This window comes from Epinephelus fuscoguttatus, linkage group LG16 (genome assembly GCF_011397635.1).
Source record: "Epinephelus fuscoguttatus linkage group LG16, E.fuscoguttatus.final_Chr_v1".
NCBI classification, from domain to species: Eukaryota; Metazoa; Chordata; class Actinopteri; order Perciformes; family Serranidae; genus Epinephelus; species Epinephelus fuscoguttatus.
The window spans coordinates 36,440,570-36,466,901 of NC_064767.1; the positions used below are offsets into that span (position 1 = coordinate 36,440,570).

Consider the following 26,332-nt stretch of genomic DNA (forward strand, 5'->3'; position numbering starts at 1 on the left):
ACGAGGAAACCACTCACCCCTTGGTCCCCGATTAAGAGCTCGGCCTCCACGCGCCTGGTTTCTGGTGCTATGATTAAAGAGATCTGTATGAAATTATGTTTGCACCATCTAGGGTCATGTCTCAGTTGATGCATATAATTTGGAAGTGATTAGCGTGTGGCTTATTACAGTAAATCTAAATTTCTCAGTACATCCTACAGAGCTGAAATCTTTTTTACACACATCCACTGATTTGTAACAAAAGTTTGTCTCACTGCAACTATAGTCAATTCAGAAGTCCTTCACTCTGTATTTTTAAGACTATGCTCAATGAATTAACATCTATACCTGCAAAAGTCTTTATTTAAATGCAACCAAAGTTGACACAGACATTCTTTCATCAATATCATGTGTGTCAAATGGTGTTCAGATCAGTTTAACAGTTAGCTCACAGTAATATTCAATATCTTTTTAGAATTTGCACTGTATGCACATTTTCTATTTCATTTTTTTTATTTTTTTTTACCAAATGTCACCAAAATATTTACAATACACCCGAAATCAGCAGAATGATGAGTATTTTGCAAGAATTTTATCTTTTATCAGCTTTAACTGTTATTGATATCTCATTGTGTTTTGAAGAGATTGACCAATGAACTTCAGAGGGGGTGTGGCTCAGCACATAAATGCATCTAACTCCACAATCTTTGAGCCAATCATTACAAAACTTTGAAGCACTGTCTTAAGATATACAAGGAACATATCCTGAAAGTTTCATTTTTAATTGACCACTATGGGGCACAACAAATGCAAAAAATTGGTGTGGCATAATACAACTCAGACTATAAATCAGAAATGTATTGTTCAATCATTACAAAACTTGCAGGGTATGTTACATGATAATGATGAACCACGTGTTAAATTATTTTGAAATCGGTCAATTGGGGGCATCAGCAGTTCCAAACAATTGCAATTCGAAAAATTTGGACATAAATCAATGAGGGTTTGTTCAAACATCACCAAAATCAGTGGATTTTTTTAATCTAAACCATTAAAGCATGTCCCCAAAATGTCTCTGCAATCGACCAATAGGAAGCAACAGTGTTTCAAAGACAAGTGTGGCCCGTTAGTGATTTGTACGTTAATGAACAAGCATCTGTCTAATTGTCATTAAACCTGTTGGTAATCTTTAAAGCAGGCATCATGAACTGTCATAGGCCCAATCCCAAACTGGCCCCTATCCCCTTGCCCTATTCACTCCCCCTCCGTTTGCACAGTCACGCGGAGCTCCGCCATATTAAGGGCCGTCCCAAACCAATTACCACTGAGTGGAAGTGGCTTGTCAAACCCTTAAATAGCGAGTCTGCACAGGTGCAGGCTCCCCGATGGTTCCAGCAGAAACTACGTCCGGACAATGGAGGAAACATCATTCAAGTGTAAGTTCCGTCTAATTTTTCAAGTATTTTAGATCAAACACACACCGTTATTTCCCTCACACTGACATCTCAAACTAAATCAGAGAATATGTAGAGTTAAAAGATCACTAACAAAAAAACATAAATTAAAAGGAGATAATCACATTGTCCCTAAGGTCGCTTGACTTGTGGCAAACCCACCTGTATGCATAAATAAACATCATCTACCTCATATCTCATGTTTTGAGATATTATGTGTTTACAGGGACAGTGGAGCAAACAAAACAGCTGATAGAGCTCAGAATGAAAAATGACAGCCTCTTCACAAAGAAGAGAAATGCTGCAAAACAGGCATGGGAGTAAGTATTTGATTAATCAATTTCACATGGCACTTTGTAAATCCTGTTTGTAGAACACATGAACAAGGTTATTCTTTTGATTATATAACATTGTAACTCCTATGTTCAATTTTATGTCATATTTTAGTCTTGATTTAACCCATTTCAAATCCTATTTAAATGTTTTGTCCTTCATATTGCACTGTTTTGCTTCTATGTTCTGTCCACATGTCTGTTCTTTATTTATGTAAGGCACTTTGAATTGTCTTGAGTTTAAAGTGTGCTGTACAATTAAAGCAGCCCAGCTTTACCTTGCTTAAATGGGCTAGGTTCTTACACCAAAGACAAGCATCTTCCTCTCCTTTTTGTTGTGTTGTACAATAGCTTTGTGATTAAGGAGATGGGGCTGCAGGATGCCATATCCCACAAGCAGGCCTCCAAAAAGTGGGAAAATCTTAAAAAGAAATATAAGGTGAATCATGTTATCTCTGGTTAATCGTTAGTGTTATTGCTGCTGAGAGCTAACATACTGTACATTATTACCCACAGGAACTGAGAAAGCCCCCAACAGGGTCAGGAACTGACCGAGGAGAGGACACTCCAAGCACCTGGCTTTATTATCTTGAAATGCATGAGGCACTGGGGGCAAGGCCTTCAATACCCCCCCCCAGTGCTTGGGTCATGCAATCATGCTTGCCAGACCCCACCATTCTCCCTCCCTCACCTGCAGAGAGCAGTCCTGTCCCACCAGCCCTCCTGACCCCTCTAGTTCTCCCTCCCTCATCTGCCCCTCAAGCCCAGGTCATACACCTGGCCCTAGGCCCTCACTTGACTCTCCTCAGCCACCAGTCTCCAAAAAGAGGAGACATGCACGTGAGGGTGTCCTACAATTCCTGGAAAAGGAGTCGGCAAAAGAGGACCAGAGACAGGAGGACTTCAATAAACAAACTGAACGTTTAGTTTCGGCATTTGAGAAAATGGTGGATAAAATGTCATTTGTTTTTTATTTTTATCAATGAAATATGCAGGAATTTATTTTGTCTTAGATACAGTAAACACTTTTTTGCTTTTGTTTTTTCTTGGAATTTATAGTTTTGTCCAGTGAATTTAAGTTATTCAGAGCAAAAATAAAATGATTTTTGCTGGGACCTTGTTTCATAGACTGGTTCATTTGTCAGGGACAATGCAAAAAGGAAAGAGACACATTCTAGATGTGCATGGATCAGTACATAATAGGTTACATCAAATCAAACTTGCTTTATATAGCACTTTTCATACAATAAAAATGCAACATAAACTGTTTCACAAAATAAAACCAAATGCTTCACAGAATAAACAAAGCGCTCCACAAAATGTGGAGGTTACAATGACCTTGAAATGTTCAGAAATAATCATGCTCCTGCAGGTGCTGTGGAAGGAGGGCAGGTGCAGACAACTGGGCAGCTATCCTTTCCCTGATGTGATGTCCGGATGTTTCAGCTCTGCCAGGTGCGACATGGAAGGGAACTGGGTGGTCTTCGGGTGTCCTCCATCTCCAAGATGTCATCTATCTTAAGGCGCAGATTGTGCAAGAAGGCACAACAGGCAACAATATCGGAAGCAAAGGCTGGACTGACCTCCAGTGCCTTAAAGCGTGGCCCTCCATCGCGCTTTCATCATTCCAAAGGCACGTTCAACCACTGAACGTGCCCTTGAATGATGGGTGTTGTAACGCTCCTGTACTCGACCCTGTAGAGGCAGTTTGTATGGTGTGATGAGTGAGATCGGTTTTTCCAGACATGGATAGCCACCATCTGCCAGGAGAAAAAGCCCACTGGTGGGTAGAGTGCCTGGCTGAAGATGGGGCTATTTCTCAGGACCCTGGCATCATGCACAGACCCCGGGTACCCCACAAAAATGTCCAGAAATCTGCCAGTTGCGTCACAGATGGCTTGTAGTTGTATTGATGGAAATAACTTGTAGTTTATGTAATCTGCATGATGTTGGTTACCTGGTGGTTTGATTCTGATATGACAGCCATCAATTGCACCAGCAGCACGAGTGAAAACTGGACTTCGGGCAAGCTGGCAGAAACCCATACTGATGTCTGGCAGCATGTCCTGAGATGGCAGTGAGATGAGTGTTCCCAGTTTGGCTTTGATCTCTGCAGCTATCCTATGAATTACCCGGTGCACGGTGGACCTGGGGACCCCAAAGGCACGGCACACCACCGACAGGGAAAGCCCATGTGCCAGGCTGTATAAAAACATGAGGACCAGGAAAGAAAATTGTATATAGGCTACCCTGGACTTCATCATTGTCATTTTAGTGCAATTAATGTAGAATTTAAGTTACACTTTTTGAATTGAATTAAGTTATTATAATTAACTTTGCCGTGATATTCTATTTTTTTAGATGCACCTGTGTTTTATTGGTCTATTATCACTTCATGTAGCCTCATAACAAAATACGTCAGTGATACCTGAGCTGTGGAAATTCAGATCTGTTGCAGTAGCGACAGACATGGGTAAATATTTATGGAATGGTAGGAGTCATGTAACCTTATCTAAGAGGCTTACCTCTTGCTCTTACAACAATGCAGCGACACGTTGTAGACGCCTTTGTCTTTTGCGAGACGCCATTCTCGCTCCTCTTAGCCTGTCAAACAGCATGACAGCTGCGGCACAGGCAATGTGTTTGTCCATCTCCATGGTAACGGCTCCTTCCTGTTTCCGGTAAGGTGGCGAGGGCGTCCCACTTGTTTGGCTTCTCTTTTATGCCCTCCCCCTTAATCAGGAGTGCCCTCCACGGCTGCGAGTGGAACTCCATTTGGAGTGGCACTCGGTAGTGAAGTGGTAGTGGGTAGGGAGTGGTTTGGGAATGGGCCACAGATCTTGACACTACCCAGCTTTTTAAAGGGCCAGGCTGACTTGAACCCTGGAACTATGGGGTGCCGTTTGTAAAGTGTCTCATGCTGAAAATAACATCAACATTTTGCCATATTTAGCTTCAAACAATGTTTAAAAAAGTGTTGTGAGTTTTTTAACGTCACCTTTTACCACATTTAAGTAATATTTGTTAACTTAGAAATATATTAAATAGTTAAATCTAAATATTAAATGTGGCACCTAAATGTTAAATCTAAATCTAAATCTAAATCTAAATGTTAAATCTAAATGCTAAATATAAATCCAAATGTTAAATGTTAAATCTAAATGTTCTGGGTGAAACTAAATATTTAGCTAATATGCAAATTCACACTGCCGGTCACCGGAAGTACCAAAATAAAAGCTTGAGATGGTCAGACTGTGTTTATAGAATCAAATAACGAATTAAAACCAATTATCGGGGGAAATGAACACTTGAACATATACTAACGTGATAATAACTACCTAAAATAACAAGAAACATGTTTGGAGAAATTTTATTTGACCTGTACTTTGAGTTGTTAGTGTCCCTTCCCTTGTTTAAATAATTGTAAAGAAGGCTATGATAATGATCCACAGGAATCCAGTTTCTCCCACACATAAACCAGCAGAATATACAACTGCTCAAAAAAATAAAGGGAACACTTAAATCACCCATCCCAGATCTCGATGAATGAAATATTCCAGATGAAAATCTTTATTGATTACATAGTGTAATCACTGAGAACAAAATAATGTCAGAACTATCCATGGAAACCAAAATCATTAACTCATTTAGGACTTGATTCAGACTCTGAGCCAAAATCGAAGTGGAAAAATCAGATCACAGGCTGATCCAACTTTTGTGAATTTCCTCAGGACAACTCATAATGTGGCTCAGTAGTGTGTATGGCCTCCACATGACAACAACATGAGGCCCGGCACTGTCATGCATCAGAAGGAACCCAGGGCCCACTGTACCAGCATATGGTCTGACAATGGGTCTGACGATCTCATCCCGGTACCTAACAGCAATCAGGGTACCTCTGGCTAGCACGTGGAGGTCTGTGCAGCCCTCCAAGAATATGCCTCCCCAGACCATCTGTGACCCACCACCAAACCGGTCATGCTGGAGGATTGCAGGCAGCAGAACGTTCTCCACGGCGTCTCCAGACTCCGTCACGTCTGCCACATGTGCTCAGTGAGAACCTGCTCTCATCTGTGAAGAAAACAGGGCGGCAATGGCGAATCTACCATTTTTGGTGTTGTCTGGCAAATGTCAATCAGGCTGCACGGTGCCGAGGTGTGAGCACAGGCCCCACTTGTGGAGGTCGGGCCCTCATGCCACCCTCATGGAGTCTGTTTCTGACAGTTTGGGCAGAAACATGCACACGAGTGGCCTGCTAAAGGTCATTTTGGAGGGCTCTGGCAGTGCTCCTCCTGTTCCTCCTTGCACAAAGAAGCAGATAGCGGTCCTGCTGCTGGGTTGTTGCCCTCCTACGGCCCCCTTCACCTCTCCTGGTGTACTGGCCTGTTTCCTGGTATCTCCTCCATGCTCCTGACACTGTGCTGGGAGACACAGCAAACCTTCTGGCCACTGCACGTATGGATGTGCCATCCTGGAGTAGTTGTACTACCTGAGCAGCTTCTGTGGGCTGCAGATACCGCCTCATGATACCACTAGTGGTGAGGGCACTGGAGAAATGCAAAACTAGCCAAGAAACAACCAGAAAGGGTGCAGAGAGGGAAATGGTCTGTGGCCACCACCTGTAAAACCATTCCTAAATAGAAGTTGTCTTGGTAATTGCCTCTCCTTTCCACCTGTTGTCTGTCCAATTTGCACAACAGCAGGTGAAATTGATTCACAATCAGTATTGCTTCCTAACTGGACAGGTTACTATCCCAGGAGTTTGATTGACTTTGAGTTACACTGTGATGATTATGTGTCCCCTTTATTTTTTTAAGCAGTAAGTTAAAACCATCGGTCTGATGCACATAGAAGTGTGTTATTATTATGCAGCTGCTGCTTTCGAATAACTGCAGGGATTTAATGAACTGATGGAGACACTTCTCACAAAATATGAAACAGCTGTGGACAACAGATACTTTAAGAATCACTCATATTGATTTATAAATAAAAGCATTCATATTAAGCAATGTTCCTGCTTGAAACTTTATGTTTTTGATGCCGATTTAATGCACTGGTTGGAGACGTTACTGCTGTGACCTTGCATAAAAAATAGACAAACATGTAAGAGGCTAACTACCAGTAATCTGTGGGGTATGGAGAAGAGTCACATTAGATTTCTGATAGGGGCCACATACGATGTGTTGCCAACCCCCCAGAACCTAAAACTCTGGGTAAATGAAGACCCATCTTGTCCCTTATGTTCAAGTACAACAACTTTAAGGCACATTTTTTCAGGCTGTAACGTTAGTTTGTTGCAAGGCCGGTATACGTGGCGACATAACCAGGTGTTAAAAAAGCTTAGCTGCAGGCATTGAAGATAGACGAAGACAGGCAAATTCAGGAGGGTCTAGGACAAAGAGTGTTGCAATTCAGTTTGTTCACGAGGGGGAGAAACAAACAGTTGGTAAGGAGGTAAGGAGGTAAGGCAGTTTAGAAGGTGCTTGTGACTGGGAAATGCAGGTAGATTTAGACGGAAAGCTTGTTGTTCCCCAGGAAATAGTCTGTATCAGTCTGAGGCCTGATATAGTTTTATGGTCCATGAGCAGACGGATAGTTTATTTCATAGAGCTCACAGTTCCCTGGGAAAACTCAAAGGAGGAAGCCTATGAAAGGAAAAAGCTTAGGTATGCAGACTTAGGGGCAGAAGCTGACCAGCAAGGATGGAAAGTTAGGGTTCGTCCAGTGGAAGTGGGGTGTAGGGGATTTGTAGCTAGATCGGCTATCTCACTCCTGGGGGAGTTGAGAGTGAGGGGACAGAGTTTGAGGAACACAGTGAAGGATCTGTCAGATGAGGCAGCTAGATCCAGTCAGTGGATTTGGATTAGGAGAAATAATGTTAGTTGGGGGGCCAAATAAAGGTAGTGAGGGAGTAGGGGGAGGCAGAGGATCCCGCCTAACCCGGCCGGGGGGAGGACATCTAAACAGACGTTCCTCACCTACTCTGCTTTCCCCGCCCATTTTCCCTCTCCCAATAGGCAGATATCCAGGAAGAGGAAGCTTATGTAAGGTGTGGGTGTGGCCTGTTTGAGTCACTTTGGGACCAGGCTGCCATCTTAGGTGAGCTTATTTGTTTGTGAATTACAGTTTCTTTGTCCCTTTTTTTCCCGCCTCTCTTAATTATTGACCATATATTTGAAATACCATGCTTGTAGGGAAATGTAAGATAGGGTTTGTTAAAAGTGGCATGCTGTTTTGGCTGCGGTAGCAGTGGTAAGGAAAAGAGGGTTGTTGTGTTGTGTTGAGGAGCAGTGAGAGCTGGCATTAGGGGAGTGTCTCTGGAATGCCAGAGATCACGGTCTAGCCTCCTGACAGTGTTGTGGGACCAACTAGACAAAACACCAATGAAGGGAGGTTCCCACCTGATGACCCCATAGACATGTTAGTTATCATTGCTCACTGATCTACATAGGTAAGCTGTACCATAGGCTATTTTCACTGGGTGCTGATCCCTTTTCTGGAGCACAAGTTTCTTGTGTTTATTTCAAACTGCTGCCAATACTTAATTTAAAATTGCATTATTCATTAGGAGTGCATAAAAATTGTTCTTTTTTTTCTTTTTTTTGTAACAACAGACTTTATACTTAAGTCTGTTCACTCACATTACTTAGTGTTGACTCATTAAAAGAAAAAAAATATGTAATTTTTTAAAACCCATATAATGTTCATATAATATCCCAAATAATAATGTTTTATTTTCTAACATTAATAATTTAAAAATGATTCCTACAGTAACTTAGGATATTTCTCTGTCATCAGTTATACCTTGTTACTGTTTTACATTTGTCATATTGTAACATATGTTCTGTTTATAACGATCTTGTGTAATAACATCCATGTCACGAGTCAGTTCAGAGGAGGACCCAAACGCAGACCAACATACAGTTTGAGTCTTTAACAAAAGATCAAAAACATCCGATACAGGCAGGTAACTCAAAATCCAAATGAAAGCAGAACAAAAACCAAACGCAGGTGAGGGAGAGTCTGGCCCCACCCATAGATGCCTATAAATGGCCAGTGAAACGCCCTGAATTAATATTCATTAACAAGAAACAGTACGAAGAAGAGCATGGCAAATGTAGCATTAAACAGTAAAAAACGAAACTTGACACAATGTGAAGTTGAAGTTCTTGTTGGGGAGGTTGATAACAGAGACAATGTTGTTTGGGGGACTTGGTATGGGCATTACTAAGGCTAAAACTGCAGCGGAGTGGCAGCTAGTGGCAGATGCTGTAAATGCTACCACCTCAGACTGTTTCAGAAGTCAAGAAGAAGTGGTCTGAGACAGAAAACCGAGGGATGTTTCCAGCTGACTGTCACAGCTTTAGTGACGGTAAGAATTAAGAACTCTAAATGAGATATACAGTTGCCATAGCTGTTTGGCTCAAATGCCTTGGGACAGAGGTTCAGTGTAACAGTGACACAGTGCTTTACACATTTAACACACAGCGAAAAGCCATAAAACAAACACATTATAAAACACAGTATATTGGCTCATATAGGATAACAGCGGCACTCTGCACTCCTGTTGAACTGTTAAACTGAACTGTTCACATCATTATTTCACAGACCAAAGTTCCTCAGATTATCTAATAATTATAGAATATACCCGAGGAGTTCTTTTTAAACAAAGATATCAGTTTGTATTTAGTCTCCTAACTCGTGTTTTCTGTATGTGTACATACCAGGGCCTGTCAGTCAAAGACATGTTTTTTCACTTATTCATTTTTATCAGTTTTGCAAGTGCGCTCTTCATATGTAAAACGTAAGGGGTCATATCTGTCTTTATTTTACACAATGATGTCAAATTCACATTTCTTCCTTTTCATCTTTCTACTGTACCACGAGGGTCGGTGTTTCTCATGTCAGTTTTTGTGCATACACATGGGTCAGAACTTCCGTGGAAGATTACACATTTTCCTGTCAAGTTTGATTTTTATAAATCCCAAAGTTTGAGTGGAAAGTGCCGTACGGCAGTTTCTGTACGTACGCCACGTTTATAAATGAGGCCCCAGATGCTGTCAAGAACAGTAAGATTTCAGCTTATAGCTCTGTGGAAATTGGTGTGACAATTAAGATGACTTTTCCTCCCTGTTGCTGTGGGCACCCATTATACTTGTAGCCTGTGTGCAAAACAAAAGTTATGTTCTATGGAAAGACAATTTCAACTGCCTCTGTAGGATTCCTCTGAGCAGTCACAGCAAAAACGTGTATTAGTTTGACTGACCACAGTTTTTAAGAGCAATGTGTAATACCCAATAAAGAAGACATCTTGCATATGATATACACACATTCATTATGTTGCCAAAATACAGACTGGAGGAGTCGAGGAAAGAACAACCAATCTTCTAATTGGTGGATGACCTGCTCTACCTCCTGAGCCACAGATAAGAGCATCTGAAGTGCAGTCTTTGTAGATCCAAATCAGACTTGCTCATCTGTGTGTTGTTGCACCACTTTTGGGCGGTGGATCCTTTCTCTATTGTATTCTACACACCACTGGTGGCCTCTGTGATGCTGCTTTAGTTTTGAAAGAGATATCTGAGAAACAGCTCAGAGTAGTTCCGCTTTATTGAGGCTTTGGCACCAACACCACCAACCAGGTTATCAATTACATGTCAAAGCACTAAATGGCATTACAGAGAGTGAATAATACACTGGGTGAAAATAGGTAAGAATATGAGTGATGTTCAGAAAAAAACTTTTCTGCATGTTTCTGTGTGGATTTTTTGTATATTAACATTAGACTGTTTTCAGTCAGGGGACAGGTCTGCTCTGCTTCAGCGAACTGATATGATGCTGATTTACATAAGAATTTGTGTAAGATGGAGGTTGAACCATGAATATAAATTACAGATTGCCTGGAAAACATTTTAATATGTTACTCCACAAAGCAATTGGAGACTGCAATCAAACTGTGATATGGGTCTGATAACACTGTAATAAATCGGCCTCAGATCGAACAGGATGTGACTGTCTCTGTGTTTTTCTGTACAGACTGAAGGCTGCTGGAAACTGTCAGAAATGACCATGGCTTTTTGTCACCGCCCCCTGCTGCAGCCGCCTGATTTTGTCCATCTTTCAGGGGAGGTGCAGTTCATCTCAAACAAGCCTATTGTCTCCTCATAATGTTGGAGCACCAACTACACTGTCATGTCTTTACCCCAAAAAGGGAAATCAGGGTTCCAAAAAAAAAAGAAAGACAGAAAGAAAATAAGGCAAAAGAAAGCAATATGACTTTGTAAAAAAAAATTAAAAAAAAATCAGTGTGAGAGACACTGGGCCTGGAATTTGGTGCTAAGTACCTGAGTTTCAAATCCAGCCTTAAGCAGGGTTGTGACATTATACTCCTCTGAAGGTCCAGTGGCATAGGCAGTATAGGCGAATGCTAAGAACACCTTCATCTATACTAATACTATTAGGCTATTATAATAATATTATTATAATTATTATTATTGTTAATTTTGAATATATTTTTATTGAAGTTTTGCCATAGTCACAGGGCAACACATTGAACAACTGCCACACCCTCCCCCCTCCCACAACCTGTAACAATAGGAAAGAAGATGTGAAAGTGATAACAGAAATAGAAATGCAATAAACAAATAAATATATGTATAAAAACAAACTAACAATACAAAAGCTGTACAAAAAAATAAATTAATCAAAATGTGTGACCTCTGTATGGGATGTCCTCTCTTGAATAAACCTCTGAGAGCTGGTCTGGGTTGTCACAGTTCAGGTTTAGTCAAAACAGAACAATAGAGCAAAATCATCATCACTTGTGGACACAGTACGTGCTCTCTCTCAATGCAGATCATCAGTTTCTCTTTTATGGAATTTCTGCTTATTCAGATTTTAAAATTTTTCACGTTTACATTTATTAAAAAAATATATACAATAAACAAAAATAAAATGTTAACACAGAAATATAAAATAGATTTCATAAACTGGACTGCCACCCTTTTTTTAGTTTGTTTTACATGTTTTAACAATTAAATAACCTCAACTGGCATTTTTCCAACATTGCCACACTCCATAAAATATATAACAACAACACTATAAAACATTTTGGTACACACACATACCTGCAGTCAAAACAATGGACGATAGAGCAAAATCATTATTGCTTGTGGACACAGCAGGTGCTCTCTCTGAAAAGATGTTACTTTTACCTAGCGATGCCTGAAGAATAATTTTTACCAACAATAAAACACATGGAAACCTACAGCTGACTTAATAAAAATATGGCGAAATCAACATTAGACCAATAATATCAAACAAAATACTTTAGTTAACTGATTAGGTGCTTTTGCCATAATATGAATTTTAATATTAGTTGTCCAATAGGGCTTCACGTGTATTAACCTGACATTTCTTTGAAGTGCTACCCATAATCCTTTGCTACAACTGCTGACTGCAGGTAACAGCAGATGACGCTGTTGTCCCATTTAGCGGAATTAAACCATAAATTTTAACATGAACCTTTTTTAACTATGTTACACATGCGCTAGAATCATCGTTCAATGGTAGAGGTAGCAGAAAAGTGCACTCCTATCGTACCATTAGCATTGCTCATATTTATTATTATTTTGCAGTGTCATATTTTATTGCTTATTCTTCTGAACAAGTTAATTTGTCATTTTTTAAATTGATAAATGATTTATATGATTGTTATGTCACATGTACAACTTGTTACTGAACGCAAATTAGCACATATCTTTATCTTAGTTTTTATTGTTAGATGGGTTGTTTATTTGTATTTTGGCAATAAACATGTTGACTGTTGAGCTACAGCAAACATGGGGTGGGGTGGGGGGCTTGCCTAGGGCACTAAATGTGCTAGGGCTGTCCCTGGATTCACATGTATTGTCCTTAATGTTTGAATACTTTTTTTTTTTAATTCTGTCAAATCATATACTTTTCTCATGAAATTCTTTACAAAGCACTCGGCTACATCATACATCTGTTAGTTACTTATTATTTTAAATTTAGCAATAAAATTTTCTTCCTTGTATGTTGGTAATAAATGTATATGGTTTCATAATGTCATATTTGTTGGTTGGGACAGGCAGATAGATCAAGAGTACAGTAACATGCTGTTAAACAGAGCCAGCAGTAACTGCAGTGAACGGGCGTTAAGGTGGGAAATGCAACATCGCGTCCACATCTTTGAAACTAGGCTACCTAACGTTCAGCAGATGGGAGGAGCCTGACAGAAAGCCCTTTCTGGTAGAAATCCATTCATTTTAACCCAAAGCGTGATCTTCTTCCTAAAATAACTGAGAAGAGGCTTTCTGACATAAAGTCCCGAAGACAAACTCCTCCCAACAGCCATCATCCCTGTGTAGTCTTCATTTGATTAGTTCTCCCACAATGCAATGCGCATCTGTCATGGCTGCTCACTGATGCCGCTTGCACCACATGGGTGGAAATAAACATTTTATCTCTGACTGAGAAACACCGACTGGGCTCATTCCTAAAGCGATTAATCGCCGTTTTTGAGCTCCGTCAGTCCGGACTGAAGACAGACGCTTCCCCGTCACTGTAACAGGGAGCAGAGGCGTTACAATGCCGCTGGACGTAGAGATCCCCCTCCTCCGAGGCTTTTTAACACCCAGCGAGGCAGCGGAATGGAAGCAGAGTATTTTCAGTACTTCAGGTGAGACCTCAGGCTGTGTTTGATTATTCCACCACGTAGCTGTTAACACTTCGGCGAGCAGATTCCGTTATGTGATGAGCGCTTTAAAAATGGCTACAATGGCTTAAAGAAAGTGACATTTCATGTTAAACGCAGCAGCGTGAGGCTTTTACCCGGTGATGGTTTAGCCTTTGCTAGTAATAACAGCGTTGTAACGTAATGCCCGCAGCTCCGCTCCAGCTAAAAGAAATTCACATGAATTGAATCACTGCTAAGCGAGCTGTTAGCAACGATACGAGCCGCTGTCGCGTGTCTGAACGTCATGCCAGACCCCATTAAATTTTCGGCAATATTAATTGGCCTCACGCGTGGGCAACCAGATCCGGATCACTAAGTAAGACAACTTGTGATTTTAACATTAGCAAGCGCCAGCTGTAGTTCGTCTAATTTTCTCAATCTCAAAATAACACTAAGGTGGGGGTTAGAGTGAAATTCAGATGGAGCTTTAGCTAACGGAGGTTAAGCCTGAGAACTAGCCGCATGTCAAATCCGTTGTTATATCGCTTTGCATGGCTTTGTGCTGACAACCGGAGTAGTTGGATTTATATTGACAGACTTTACTACCGGAGTCTGACGTGACATCTTTATTCCCAACACTTGCACATTGTCGAGCGGCGTCCCGCTCACATCTGTCAGCAGCTGCACTGAGCCGGAGCTCAGCGGCACGGCTGGCAGGAGGTCCCCACAGCGGGAGTCCACACTGCGTTATACAATGAGCTGTCAAACCACGCTCTCTGTCTCAGGTGTCTCCTGTTTGCATAGTGTGTGTGTCTTCTGTCAGTCAACTGACGCCGGGCTGTCAGCTTTGAATACCGGTAGTCTCACTGTGTCCCTTTTCCCAAACCGAACCGTTAGCTACTCAGTGGTTTAAACTTTGGCGCAATTTTATAGGCTATTCTAATTCTATAGGCTTGGGTGGTATCTATTTTTTCACACCATTTCAACGGGATGTATGATATATGATGGCATTTGTGATTTAGAAGCATGTAAGGCTCAGCTAATGGTGATGGAAGTCAATGCAACATGCATGATATTGTCTGGCCTACAATTGTGTGTTTCTGATATGCAGTTAACCTGCTTAGACAGGTCTTACTGGGTTTAAATACCTTTGGTCCACAAAATAATGAAAAAAAATAACTAAGTGCCCTTCTTGCTTGAGGAAGGTTATCTTTTGTTGTCAGTTGGTTTAAGAGGGAGGTACAGCTGAGTGTCATCTGCATAACAGTGGAAATAAACACTATGTCAACGGACAACATCACCAAGGGGGAGCTTGTATAATGAAAACAGGATCGGACCAAAGATTGACCCTTGAGGCACACTGTACTTGATATGGGAAATGGATGACATGACATTCTTAATGGACACACAAAACTTGCTGTCTGACAAGTATGAAGCGAACCAGTTTAGGGCAGTACCAGATACACCCACCCAGTGCCTCAGTCTATCTAAAAGAATGCCATGATCAATTGTGTCAAAGACTACACTCAAATCCAGCAGCACAAGAATTGAGCACATGCCCGCTATATATGGAGAAGGCAAACCCATCTCTGTCACTCTTTTTTTTTCTTTTGTGAAATAGTCAGTATCAATCTATAATAAAATTGTAGGTTTGTTTTACATAAACTATTTAAACTATAAATAAAAGGAATAATACATTTTTGTATTCGGTATTTTTGTGATATTAGCTGTTTTGATACGGGATCTGTTACTGGGGCCCAACTTAACTACTGTACGCCGCTGGCACTACTGTGTCTAACTTAATAGTCACACATGCACACACGCTCTTTTCTTCAACCATACACTCGCTAGGCAGTACACACACAATCTGTCACCAAAATGACGCACTGCAATTTGCATTGTAATTGGGTTCAGTAGGTACCGGTTGTATAAGAACTGGTGCCGTATTGGCACTATGTCATATTGTCATTTTCAGTGCCCAACCCTGTTTCTTGCTGGAGGACCTGATTGCCTCGACATATACTGACACATTAGTGGGCTGGTTGGTGATGATATGCAGAAGATGGTGGCGGACTGGCAGTTGAATAAAATCATGTGGCTAATAAACTGTTTTTCTTTACTGGAAGAGGTTTTCTCGTGATTAAAGTTATTTGTGACAATACTCGTGGCATAGAAAGAGGAGTGTCAATACTTTTCATAGTATTGAAAATCAAACTGTTGGGATCTCTAAACACCTTAATACCATAATACTGCCCAAGCCTAGCTGAACGGTCCAGTTTGACTGCACACCCGTTCAAAGACAGCATCTCATAATACTCTAATTTATTGTTCTTGAATTAGAAATGGGCCAGTCACTATCCAACAATAATTTGATGAAAGATCTGTCAGGTGTCCTTCTGTAAAACTTAATTTTAATTTTAAGTTTTTACAGAGTTTCAAGTGATATTTTGAAATAGAAATAGACCGTAGTTCTTCGTCCCTCCAACTACGTTACTGCTGCATCGAATGACTGTGCCTGATGTCAAGGCATTCAACCTCCCCTATCACAAAGTTTAATTGCAACAGGAGTTGTGATCTCCACAGGTGCATTGCTCTCTGCCATCTCTGATATTGTTGAGGTTGGAAAGATACACACATTCACAGCTTTGATGCTAATAATAAATTAGAGAGCAATGTTGAAAACATTCAGCTTGAGCTTTTCATTTTAGCCAGTGCTCAGAGTCATTTTCAGTGGTTAAAATGACAAACGTTGCCAGTGGTACGTCATACCAGCTGTCACTAATTCATGTTAATTTTCTCAGTACCTTGACGACAAGCCTAAATTAAACTTGGCTGATGTTGGTCTGTGTGCTCTCTGCACGTCGCTGCCAGAACTTGTCAAAGACAGTTTGTGAGGGAGGAACGTCCACTCTGACACCACTGTAAAAGCACAAATGAACTGAGTGTTTCTTTAGTTCCAATCTTCTTTCTAGGTCGCATCATGTCAGTTCTCTCAACCAAACTCTCATTCACATCATATCAATAATTTAAGCTTGTCAACTTAATATTTTTTGAACCGTGACCATTTGCATCAAGAAGCTCATAAAAATACAGTGTGTGACATTAACTAGTCTGCAGCTGTGTTATTTCAATGCGTTAAAGGTAATTTATCAACAGTTAAAGATTCTGTATGCGGCATTCAGAACATTAATACAGCAGCAAAACACTTTTTGCTGAGTTAAGATCTAGTAATGGTGTCCTGAATAAAGGATGCAGTATCACTCCCTATGTGTGGTTTGTGATCTGAGCATCTCTGCTCTTTGAGTTGGTAATATGCTGGTGCAGGTGAGTAGGGACCCCCCCCCCCTTTCCCGTCTTTCGTCTCCACTGCCTGAACCTTAATGAATTATGGACTAATTTGAGGGCTTCTGTCTTGTTTTCCATAATTGCCGCCATTTCATTGGCAGACCTGAAGAGAGGCTGAAATGTCATTAAACATGTGGCCTTACGTCAGGCTTTCATTTTCCCCCTCATAAAGCCAGAGCCCTTCTTCCTCCTTGCCCCCCCCCCCCCCCCCTTCTCACTTTGCGATTATGGCAGCCCCTGGGTTTCATTAGATCAGCTCTGAGATGAAAATCTCCACACCTCCATACAACATTAGTCACACTGCTGTTGCTTATTAAAGCCAAGGATACAGTTAAGGGGATCATGTGACTGACTTGCAGGTGTGCCTAAGTGGGGCAGAAATCTGGCTTCATGTCTGAATGTGAGCATGTGACCTCATCTTTGACACTAATGAGTCTGAAGTTGTGGGTGTACAGCGTAGTAAAGTAAAGGTGACTTGTAGAGAGCCTATTGAGGTAAAGAGTGATAAAGCGTCCTGACAGTTTTTATATGTAGGCCTAGCACCTGAGCTCCTCAGAGCAAAACCGACTGGTGGTACCTTTGCTCAAATTGCCTTCCAATGCCAGCAGAAACAGACAAACCAAACAAGGTGACTGGCAACGTGTACAAAGGTGTGAAAGTAGGCAGAGTTTTAACCTTTCTCTCAAACTCCTGTCTTTCATTCTTTATACAACTACTCCCATCATTTCCTGTGCGTACAGCTGTGTGCAATACCACAAATGCCTTTAATGAGTCTGAAATTTTGCTTCTCTCATTTGTACAATTCATAGCATTGGCACTACAAAGGCACGTGCTCTTAGCTAAAAAACTGCCGAATGACGTGAATCCAGCAATTTTGAGCTGGCTTTGGGTCTGTTGCTCAAACTACAAATTGAACTAATGCATTTTTGGATTGCTTGCCCACCACGCCGCCACCATGGACACAGAATATTGAAAAACTCCTTTGATTTATATGTGTTTTTGCCTATTCCCAATTCACCATCCCACAAGGGGTGAAAGTACCAGAGTGAAACTGCAGGCTACCCTTCTAAACCACGCCGACTTCACCTGCCCAGGAAACCCTGTAGCAGTGGCAGAGACCATAAATTGTTTGATCACCCATCTCTCACTCATTGCTTGCCTTCACTCCGCAGCCTTGTGTGTCCGGCGTTTGATGTGTGCGTCTTCACAGTTAACGTGAGTCTCAGTTTATCAGTTTGGTTACTCTTGATACTATTGCAGGTAGTTTGCTTCTTGTGCATGTCTGCCTTGTGAATTGTTTGCTCCTGACCACTGATTTACCTGTGATTGACTTTGGCTATTTTGGCCTCTTTAGTTGTTTGTATATGGTGTACATGTGCATTGTGGCAACTTCCAAGTTGAATTGATTGAATAGTGAATATGGAATATCAGCATTAATAGGATTTATTTCATTAGTTTGTTTGATTGTTAGAGATGGATCATTCATGAATGGATCACTCATTATATCTCTCTATTGTATGTTTATGTTTTATGTTGTCTCTTTTTGATGCAGCACACAGATACCCAGACACAAGAAAATAAATAACAAGGAAAAGAAACATTTAGTTCAAGTAAAAAAAAAAAGCTGTGTTGCAATGTAACCTGCCTCCTCCTTGACTTTACTCCATACTATTGATGTCTTCTGACCGAGACTCTGCCTGCTCACCACGCACTCACTCTACCCCAAACCACATCGGCCCCTACAGTTCCTATAAGTATAGAAGTCAATCAAGAGAGAGAGAGCTGCCCCTCTTCTCTCTCAAACTCAGACCAAAGTCCCATTAAATGGTAAAACTATGCAGGTCTTATCAAATATACCAAAGTAGTTTTAGGGCATTGTTTATTTCTTGCCTAAACGTCTTCAGAAACATATTTTACTGCCCTGATAAGCTGTAAAAGTGAAATTTTGTAAACAGGAAGTGGGTGACATGCTGTATTCTGTGTATTGAAAATGGAGGCATACAAAACTGAGATCCATCCTTAAATGTAGGCAGCGCTGATCAATGATCAGCTAATCATGTTACCACATTGCTATTTTATCACCTCAGATGTTTTCAGAAACATATTTTTGTTTATTGTTTGTAATTCGACATCATTTGTTACCAACCAGCTGCCATTGTGTCAGTAGTAGATTGAGTAATTATCCTTCTATTTTCTAAAGAGAAGCATGATTTAAATCTGTACAGTGCACCCAGTCTAATTTTCACTGTCTTTGTGAGCTCATCCATGTGTGTTTTAAATGAAAGCTTGTCATCTCGCCAAATGCCAAAGGTATTAGTAATCTGTAACATGTTCAATGTAGGTGCCATTCAGGGAATGGATGGAATAGGCGACAAGATCACACTTCCTTGACCTTGTGAATAACATGAATTTAGTTTTGGGTTCATTTAAAATCAGTCTAAGATTTTTTTTTTTAAGGATTTCAGCACGCAATCAAATGCACACTGAAGGTTTGATACAGCTTCCTCTATCGATGGTGTGCAAGCATAAAGAATCATGTCATTGCATAAAAATGTGCTTTACAGTTTTCTACAGAAGCACAGATATCATTTGTATACAAAGTGAACAACAGTGGACCTAATATTGAACCTTGTGGTGCACCATTTTTTATTCTTAGAAAAATTTGAATGCACTCCTGCAGCATTTATACACTGGGTTCTATCAGAGAGGTAATCCTGAAACCATTTAAAGGATGCTTCATCAAAACCTGGCAAGGCCAATTTATCCAGAAGTAGTCTGTGATTAACAGTATTAAAACCTTTGACAAGTAGTAAGGCTACACAGTGTCTCCTACAATCTACAGCTGAAACCATCAATAACCATCACCAGCTTTACTGTTCTGGTTCTGTTGTCAATATTTTCTCTCCACCTCTGAAACACTTTGCCAATATTGCCGTGTTTTATTTTGTTTGTTGTCAGAATCTTTATTACTTTCTTTAGACTTTTAGCTTGTCATCCTTTTTGGGTTGGTGCAAAAAGCATTTTCTCCATTGGCTATAGTTGTAAAAGAGACGTCTGTAAAACTATTGATGGGACACATCCAATTGCAAACAAGGTCAATGACTATTTCCATTATGATTTTTTTTCATCCATGGAGGTTTTATATTTGTAAAACTTCTCTCAATCCATGAAAAGCATTTTAAATTTCTGTGATGTCATCACAACGTAAAGTCTATGGAACTCGCAGGCAGGGCCAGTGGTAGAAACACTACTGCGCATAGTTAGTCAGCAGCATACGGTGGAAGTAAACCTAGAAGCTAGAAACATTGTTTGTTTGTTGATCAGTTGAGCAATTAACACAGGACTGAATTGCTGCCACGCTGGCGGTCTGGTATCTAGTTCTTATTATACATCTATGCTTTCGTCAAAGGGATGTGCATGTGCACTGCATTTGTAAAACAGCCAATAGGAATACCCTCTGCTCTGAAATGGCTTCTGATTGGCCATGTGATTGCCTAAAAACAGAACCAAACTTTACCCTAGCTTTAACAATGTCAAATCATAGTCAGTTGTAGAATAACCAAAGAATTCACTTGAGGAGCTTTATTTTGCTTTTGCCTGTTCAATTTCAGAAAACAGCAGCTGATGAAGTTTGTTACGTGAAGTCCAGCACCAGCCCTCATCCTCCCAGCCAGCAGGAAATTGCTTGAATTCCCTCAGTAGCAAAAGAGATTGCGTAGTTTTAGCATTCGAGACATGCAGAGTTGTCGGGAGATTGGCTGAATACTGTTCTCTTGGATGTAGAGATTTTTTTGAAGAGGGAAGACAATCATGGAAGAGGGTTGAAGCTGACATTGCTTCTTTTGTCAGTACTCACCTTATTTTGTGTGAGGACTGGCATGGAGACAACTTGGAGTGTTTCCTCTCGTTAGCCTGGCTTCATCATGCAGCTCAGAGCAGCAGCTCCTTCCCTTTTCTCTCTCTGTTCTCTCCACTGGGGGAACACAAAGCAATCAATGCTAATGAGCCAAGCCAGTCTCCCTCCACAAATAAAAAGCTAATGAAAGGCTGAGAGATGTTGAACCATGCACACCACAATTATTTCTGGTTGGGAAGCAGCAGCCCAGCAGCCGCCCTCTGTCCTTTCATAAATCAACGTTTTTCACCATCTCACCATCAGCCTCCTTAGCTGGCCCTCCTCAACACACATCAAGTGTGCGACAGTGTGGGATACTCAGCTAGCCAAATGTTCACATGTTGTACGCCTTATCTTTAGGGAAGGCTTCAATATGCTCATTGACTTAATGAGAATATGGAGTTAGATTAAAAATTGCTGCAAAACAATATCAGACAAGGATTGTTAAGTTGGCTAGAGCTTGGGGGCGAAGCACAGAGCTTGGTTTTCTTCAACCGTGCCTGCCAGTGTCTGTCAGGAGGCTGCATGGGACATTAGACAAATTATATAAACACAGCAGTTTTCTCAGCGCTCTCAATTAAAATCAAACACCACTGTTGTCCACTTGGACTTCATAATTGTTTTGACACACACCCTTGTCCCCCTTCAAATCAGTACAAAGCTTTATTGTATAATAAACAATGTAATTTGATATGAAGTCCCGGAGGACGCAATCAAACAAGACTAAAAGTGTAATTACATATCGGATGTTTTCTTTGGCTTTAATTAAGTTGTAGTTTTATTTTCACACTGCACTATTGCAAACAAATCCAGCTTTATACACAAACTGAATGTGATTGTAGTTCCTTCATTTTAGGAACTGACAGGATTGCATTTCACTGGAACTGTATCTTATATGACTTGATCTGACTGACTGATTTATTAATTGACTGATGTGGTGAGATTCAGGAAAGTTTGGCTTGCCTTTCCCTGATTTTAAATGAATGAATATAAAAATGAATATACTGAATCCTTTTCACCTCAATGTTAACTATGCTAACTGATGAAATTATCATCATTGGCTGTAGAAATCCAAGATAGCATCAGATAACATTGAAGAACTGCACAGACCATCAGCAGTTGTCAATATATTCTGATACTGTACATACATCACCAAGGACAATCTTAGTTTTCATATTCTTTCCGTGTAAAATCGCTGCAGTGAACATGACTGCTGACATCATGGTATCTGCAACACACTCTGCCTTCTCCAGTTACCTCACCACCACACATCTTCACCTCCTGCACATATGGATTGTGTAAATGCAGCCTGGTCTCTGTAATCTTCGTACAAACATCATAACTTTTCACTTTGAAATTAACACGCAATGTTTAACAAAGCCCACAACAAAACTTCAATAAATAAATAAATTAATTGTGCAATTATTTTAGCGAGGTGTGAAGCAGTCTGATTGTTGCAAATTAGGGATGCACAATATTGGATTATTATTGCAAATATCGGATATGGCGATACATAACAACTATGTGGCCGATAACCGATAGTGATTTATCCAATTTTTTTCCCCACCTAATTTTAGTGATCATCAAGTCTCTCCTGTAGTGGAAGTACCATCATATTATGCGTGCATACTTTTATCGTGATGGCCCACGACAGATGGAGACATGAAATAGAACATTTTTCTATATATATGTTTTTCATTCACTGTGCAAAATAAGAAAAAGCATGTTGGCCAATTTGGACAGTTCATTTAAAGTCAGTATTGGCTGATACCGATGACGTGCTGCTATTGTTGTGCATCCCTACTGCAAACAAAAATGCTGTGGTGACATTCTGTTTTTGCCATGATTCACTGTAAAGACTTGCTGATGAGAAGGCTCATTTCTATGCATCAACATTCATGAGGTGCTTTGCATTGACCATTTATGGTTGAATGTGGGCATGTAGAGGGCGGAATATGAGGCTGATCCACTTGAGCTCTTTACCAGGTAGACTTTGAATTGACTAATCTAACTTAATTTTTCGAATAGTTTAACCATTATTTTTTCGACTATTGATTATTTTTCCATTATTTGATTAATGAGGCAATTTAAACAATATGAATACCAAATTTGCCCCAGCTCTAAATGCAATGCTCTGCTGGGAAATCTTGGGTTCTGGCCTTCATATGGATGTCCCTTGACACGCTCTACCCACTCAAACACTGTTGTAGACTTAGAACAACTCCCTCATGGCAACAGCACTTCCAGAATGCAGTGAACTCCAGCAGGACTAAGTGCCATTCAGCACTGCAAAAACCTATCAGGAATGGCCTGAAGATCCTGACAGAGCTCAAAACGTCAACCTAGCCGCCAAATTTTCACGATCCCAATTTGATCATCATCTGTGGGACGCACTGGCACCCCACCTTACAACCCACAGGACTCAAAGAATTCCATGCCAATGTCCTGGTGCCAAACATCACAGAATAACCCTTGAAGTCCTGTGTCCATACCTCAACAGGCCAGAGCCAAGTCAGATCCAAGAAGGCCTGACCATGGATCAGATTTGGCTCTTGGGTACTGTTATGTCTCAAAGCTGCTTGAGACATAAGTCAGTCCAAGTCCAAGTCAACCTCAAGCTCTTTGTCACATTCCTTGGGCCATTCATAAACAGTCTTTTCAGTGTGGCATAGTGCATTGTTCTGCTGGGGGGGCAACTGCCATTGGGGAGTGCCATTGCCACTGAAGGGGTGCTGTGTCATCAGCAGTGTTTGGGTGGGTGGTGCGTGTCAAGTGGCATTCACATGAATGCCAGGACCCAAGATTTCCCAGCAAAACAAGAGTAACAAGATGATCAGTGATACTCACTTCACCTGTCAATGGTTTTAATATTTTGGCTCATCGGTGTATGTTGCCATTGTGAGTAATCACATTGTTTTCATGTGGCCTCCATGAATATAACCAAATGAGTAAGGGCATGCTTCATGTGACCTCACACTAATAAAGATTTGTTCTTCCAGAGGCGGGCTCTCTGCTGGAGTCCTTGATGGAGGGGGACTTCGAGGCGGTCCTGCTGAGCCCCCAGGTGTTAGATCTGCTTACTGGAGATGGCAGCTGCAGCGAGGGGGAGGACATCGAGGCCCACCTGGAGAAACGGGTCCTGCTTTACCTTACTTCTGGCACCAAGGACGACCAGAACAACAGGTAATACAGCAGGAAAGGACACCAGCCATCAAATCAACTGGACGATTTCCCAAATATGTTTTAACTGTGGTAGCTGGTAGGGGTGGGAATCACCACAGGCTCCACGATACGATATTATCAGGATACTTGGGTCACGATACAATATTATTGCGATTTTAAAGGTACTGCGATATGCTGAGTGTTGCTGTGAAACATATTATATTTTGCAATTTACTACCTTTTTCAATCGTAAATTATGTCCTTGAAGGAAAATTTTGTCAACATATGTATTATCTAATAAGAGAAAGTTTTCAGTCTGTTCATCTCACTCAAGTCATTTTATTTGTAGCAAAATGTATGTGGTGGAGTGAAAAAGAAAGTGATTATATTTACTATTAAGCTAACTAAAATTTAATTTGTATTTGTAATAATAATAATTTATAAAACAACAACAACAAAAAAAAGGATACTTGACACTGTGTGACAGTATGGTATTGCCACACAAATATCATAACACTATGCTGTTTACATTTTTTTCCCCACCCCTAGTAGCTGGTAGAGTTAAAGAATTTGTAAATGTGTACTCCTGTAACCATCAAAGGTTTAAGTTATATACATGCATATAAGTATCCAACAGTCTGGGTGCCTGTGTAAGGAAGCAATGGAGCCTCCTTACACTTTTATTTTTGTGTGTGTGTGTGTGTGTGTGTGTGTGTGTGTGTGTGTGTGTGTGTGTCTGAGTCTGAGTGTGTATAGAAGTAAACTGGAGGCAAATAATGGCCAGTGTTAATTTCACTCATGTCTGACAATATGCTGATAATATGAACAACAATAAAGAGTGTTGTCATCTTGTTTAAGAACAGGGAGCTTCCGTGTTCACCGTGTTTACATCTCTTGATTGCAGCTATCAGTTGTACTTTACTATGAACCAAAGAAGCACTGATTTTTGAGCTAGCTGTTAAGGGTGAATATTTGGTAGTTGTGAAATACTCTAAAAAACACTCTAGCGGCCATATTCGCATTGGTAACACAAGGGGAATATTGGCTCTGCATTCGGTGTGACCACACCATTACGCCTCATTTTCACTTAAGTATGTACGCGGAGACGAATCAACTAGAAGTCCATTTATTCCTTTGGGAATCTCCGTGATATCCGATGTGCCTGCGAAACTCCTTCCCTCCGTAATATTTCGGTCCAGAATTTGTCTTGAGTTAGTTCAAAAAATTTTTACTTTTGTGGTGGATTTTAGAGAGACAGTATGACAGTGTACTAGCTTAGCTAACAGGCTGCTAACTAGCTATCAGGCTATTTCCTTCACTTCAGTTGGTAGACCTGATCTATCTATCCATAAAGAAATGCACTTCCTTTCCTTGGACACTAAGGGCATCATCGGTGTATTTACAGATCTACGGACACTAGTCTCAAGTGGAAACGAGGTGTAAGGGTAGGCCCTTGAATACATGTGCACTCTCCATTAAAACACAGTGGCTTTCCCAATTAACTTTTAATTATGACAACTGGAAGCCTCAAAAAATAATTCCATCAATTTCTGTAATCTTCCATACAGGGACAGTCAACATGGTGTATTGAAAAAACTCTTTTGTTGCTATAGGTAATTTTTATGCATCCATTGTGTCCATTATGTTTTACAGTTGATGGTAGATACCCTGTTGACTTAAGACATGAAATGTATGGTAACATAAAATGTGGAGTTGTGAATAATTGGGTTTTAATGTCTTTAGCCTGGGTAGTGTCTCTCCACATTGACCCGATGAGGTGGGTTGGGCAGTAAAAGTAGTGGAGTGTAGCACAAAACTGATCTCAGGGGTGCTTGTTTGTTCTCCTTTCACCGCCTTTGTTGTAAATGATTAAATTTTAATATGGACAGCTTAACATCTTCCTCGTCGCACTCAGGGGAGAAGTGTCAATGAGCAAATGTTGAATGCAGCACATATTGCTCCTCCTCTGACTGGATCCCTTTCCTCTCTTCTATCACCTTCCATCACTTTCTCAGTCTAACAGAAAGGCAGCAAAGCATGTCACTGCTCGCTACCTGTTTTTAAAACCCTCTAATTGCCTGGAGATTCAGGTGACAGCTAGAAAAAGACGTCACTGTGCTTTTCTATAATACCTTTAGGATGTTTTCTTTTTCATTCTTGAAGTATCTTTAGATATCATCACGTCTCTCCAGTGTTTCTGTCCACTGAGTCCAGTGTGTGTTTTGTCTGTCCTGCTGCAGGGAGCTGGCAGTGATGGCCCTGGCTGTGTCTTGCCTCCACATGTTTGCCCAGAGTAACTGGACTGGTCCTCCTGTCTCCATCCATGTCTCTGACCTGCTGCCTCAGGCCCTGCTCTCCTCTCAGGTCTGATACCATCTCATCACACTCTCCTGCTTTTGTATCATGTATCATCCTGTGATCCTGTGCGCATTTTATATCACCAAGTGTACTCAAAAGTTAAACACAG

At 40.8% G+C, this 26,332-nt stretch overlaps 1 protein-coding gene across 2 annotated transcripts in view; it reads left to right on the top strand.

Annotated features, from left to right (window-relative positions):
• Positions 1–7,835: 7,835 nt before the first annotated feature.
• Positions 7,836–26,332, top strand: part of ttc27 (tetratricopeptide repeat domain 27) — a 137,740-nt gene continuing 119,243 nt past the window's right edge. Inside the window, exons 1-3 of one of the 2 annotated variants that reach the window (XM_049601182.1) lie at positions 7,836–7,864; positions 23,703–23,886; positions 26,106–26,229. In XM_049601182.1, coding sequence (XP_049457139.1) covers positions 23,729–23,886; positions 26,106–26,229 — 282 coding nt within the window. In that variant the 5' untranslated portion in view covers positions 7,836–7,864; positions 23,703–23,728. Of the gene's footprint in view, positions 7,865–13,181; positions 13,467–23,702; positions 23,887–26,105; positions 26,230–26,332 lie in introns of those variants that run through there. The other variant, XM_049601181.1, reaches the window with a different exon arrangement.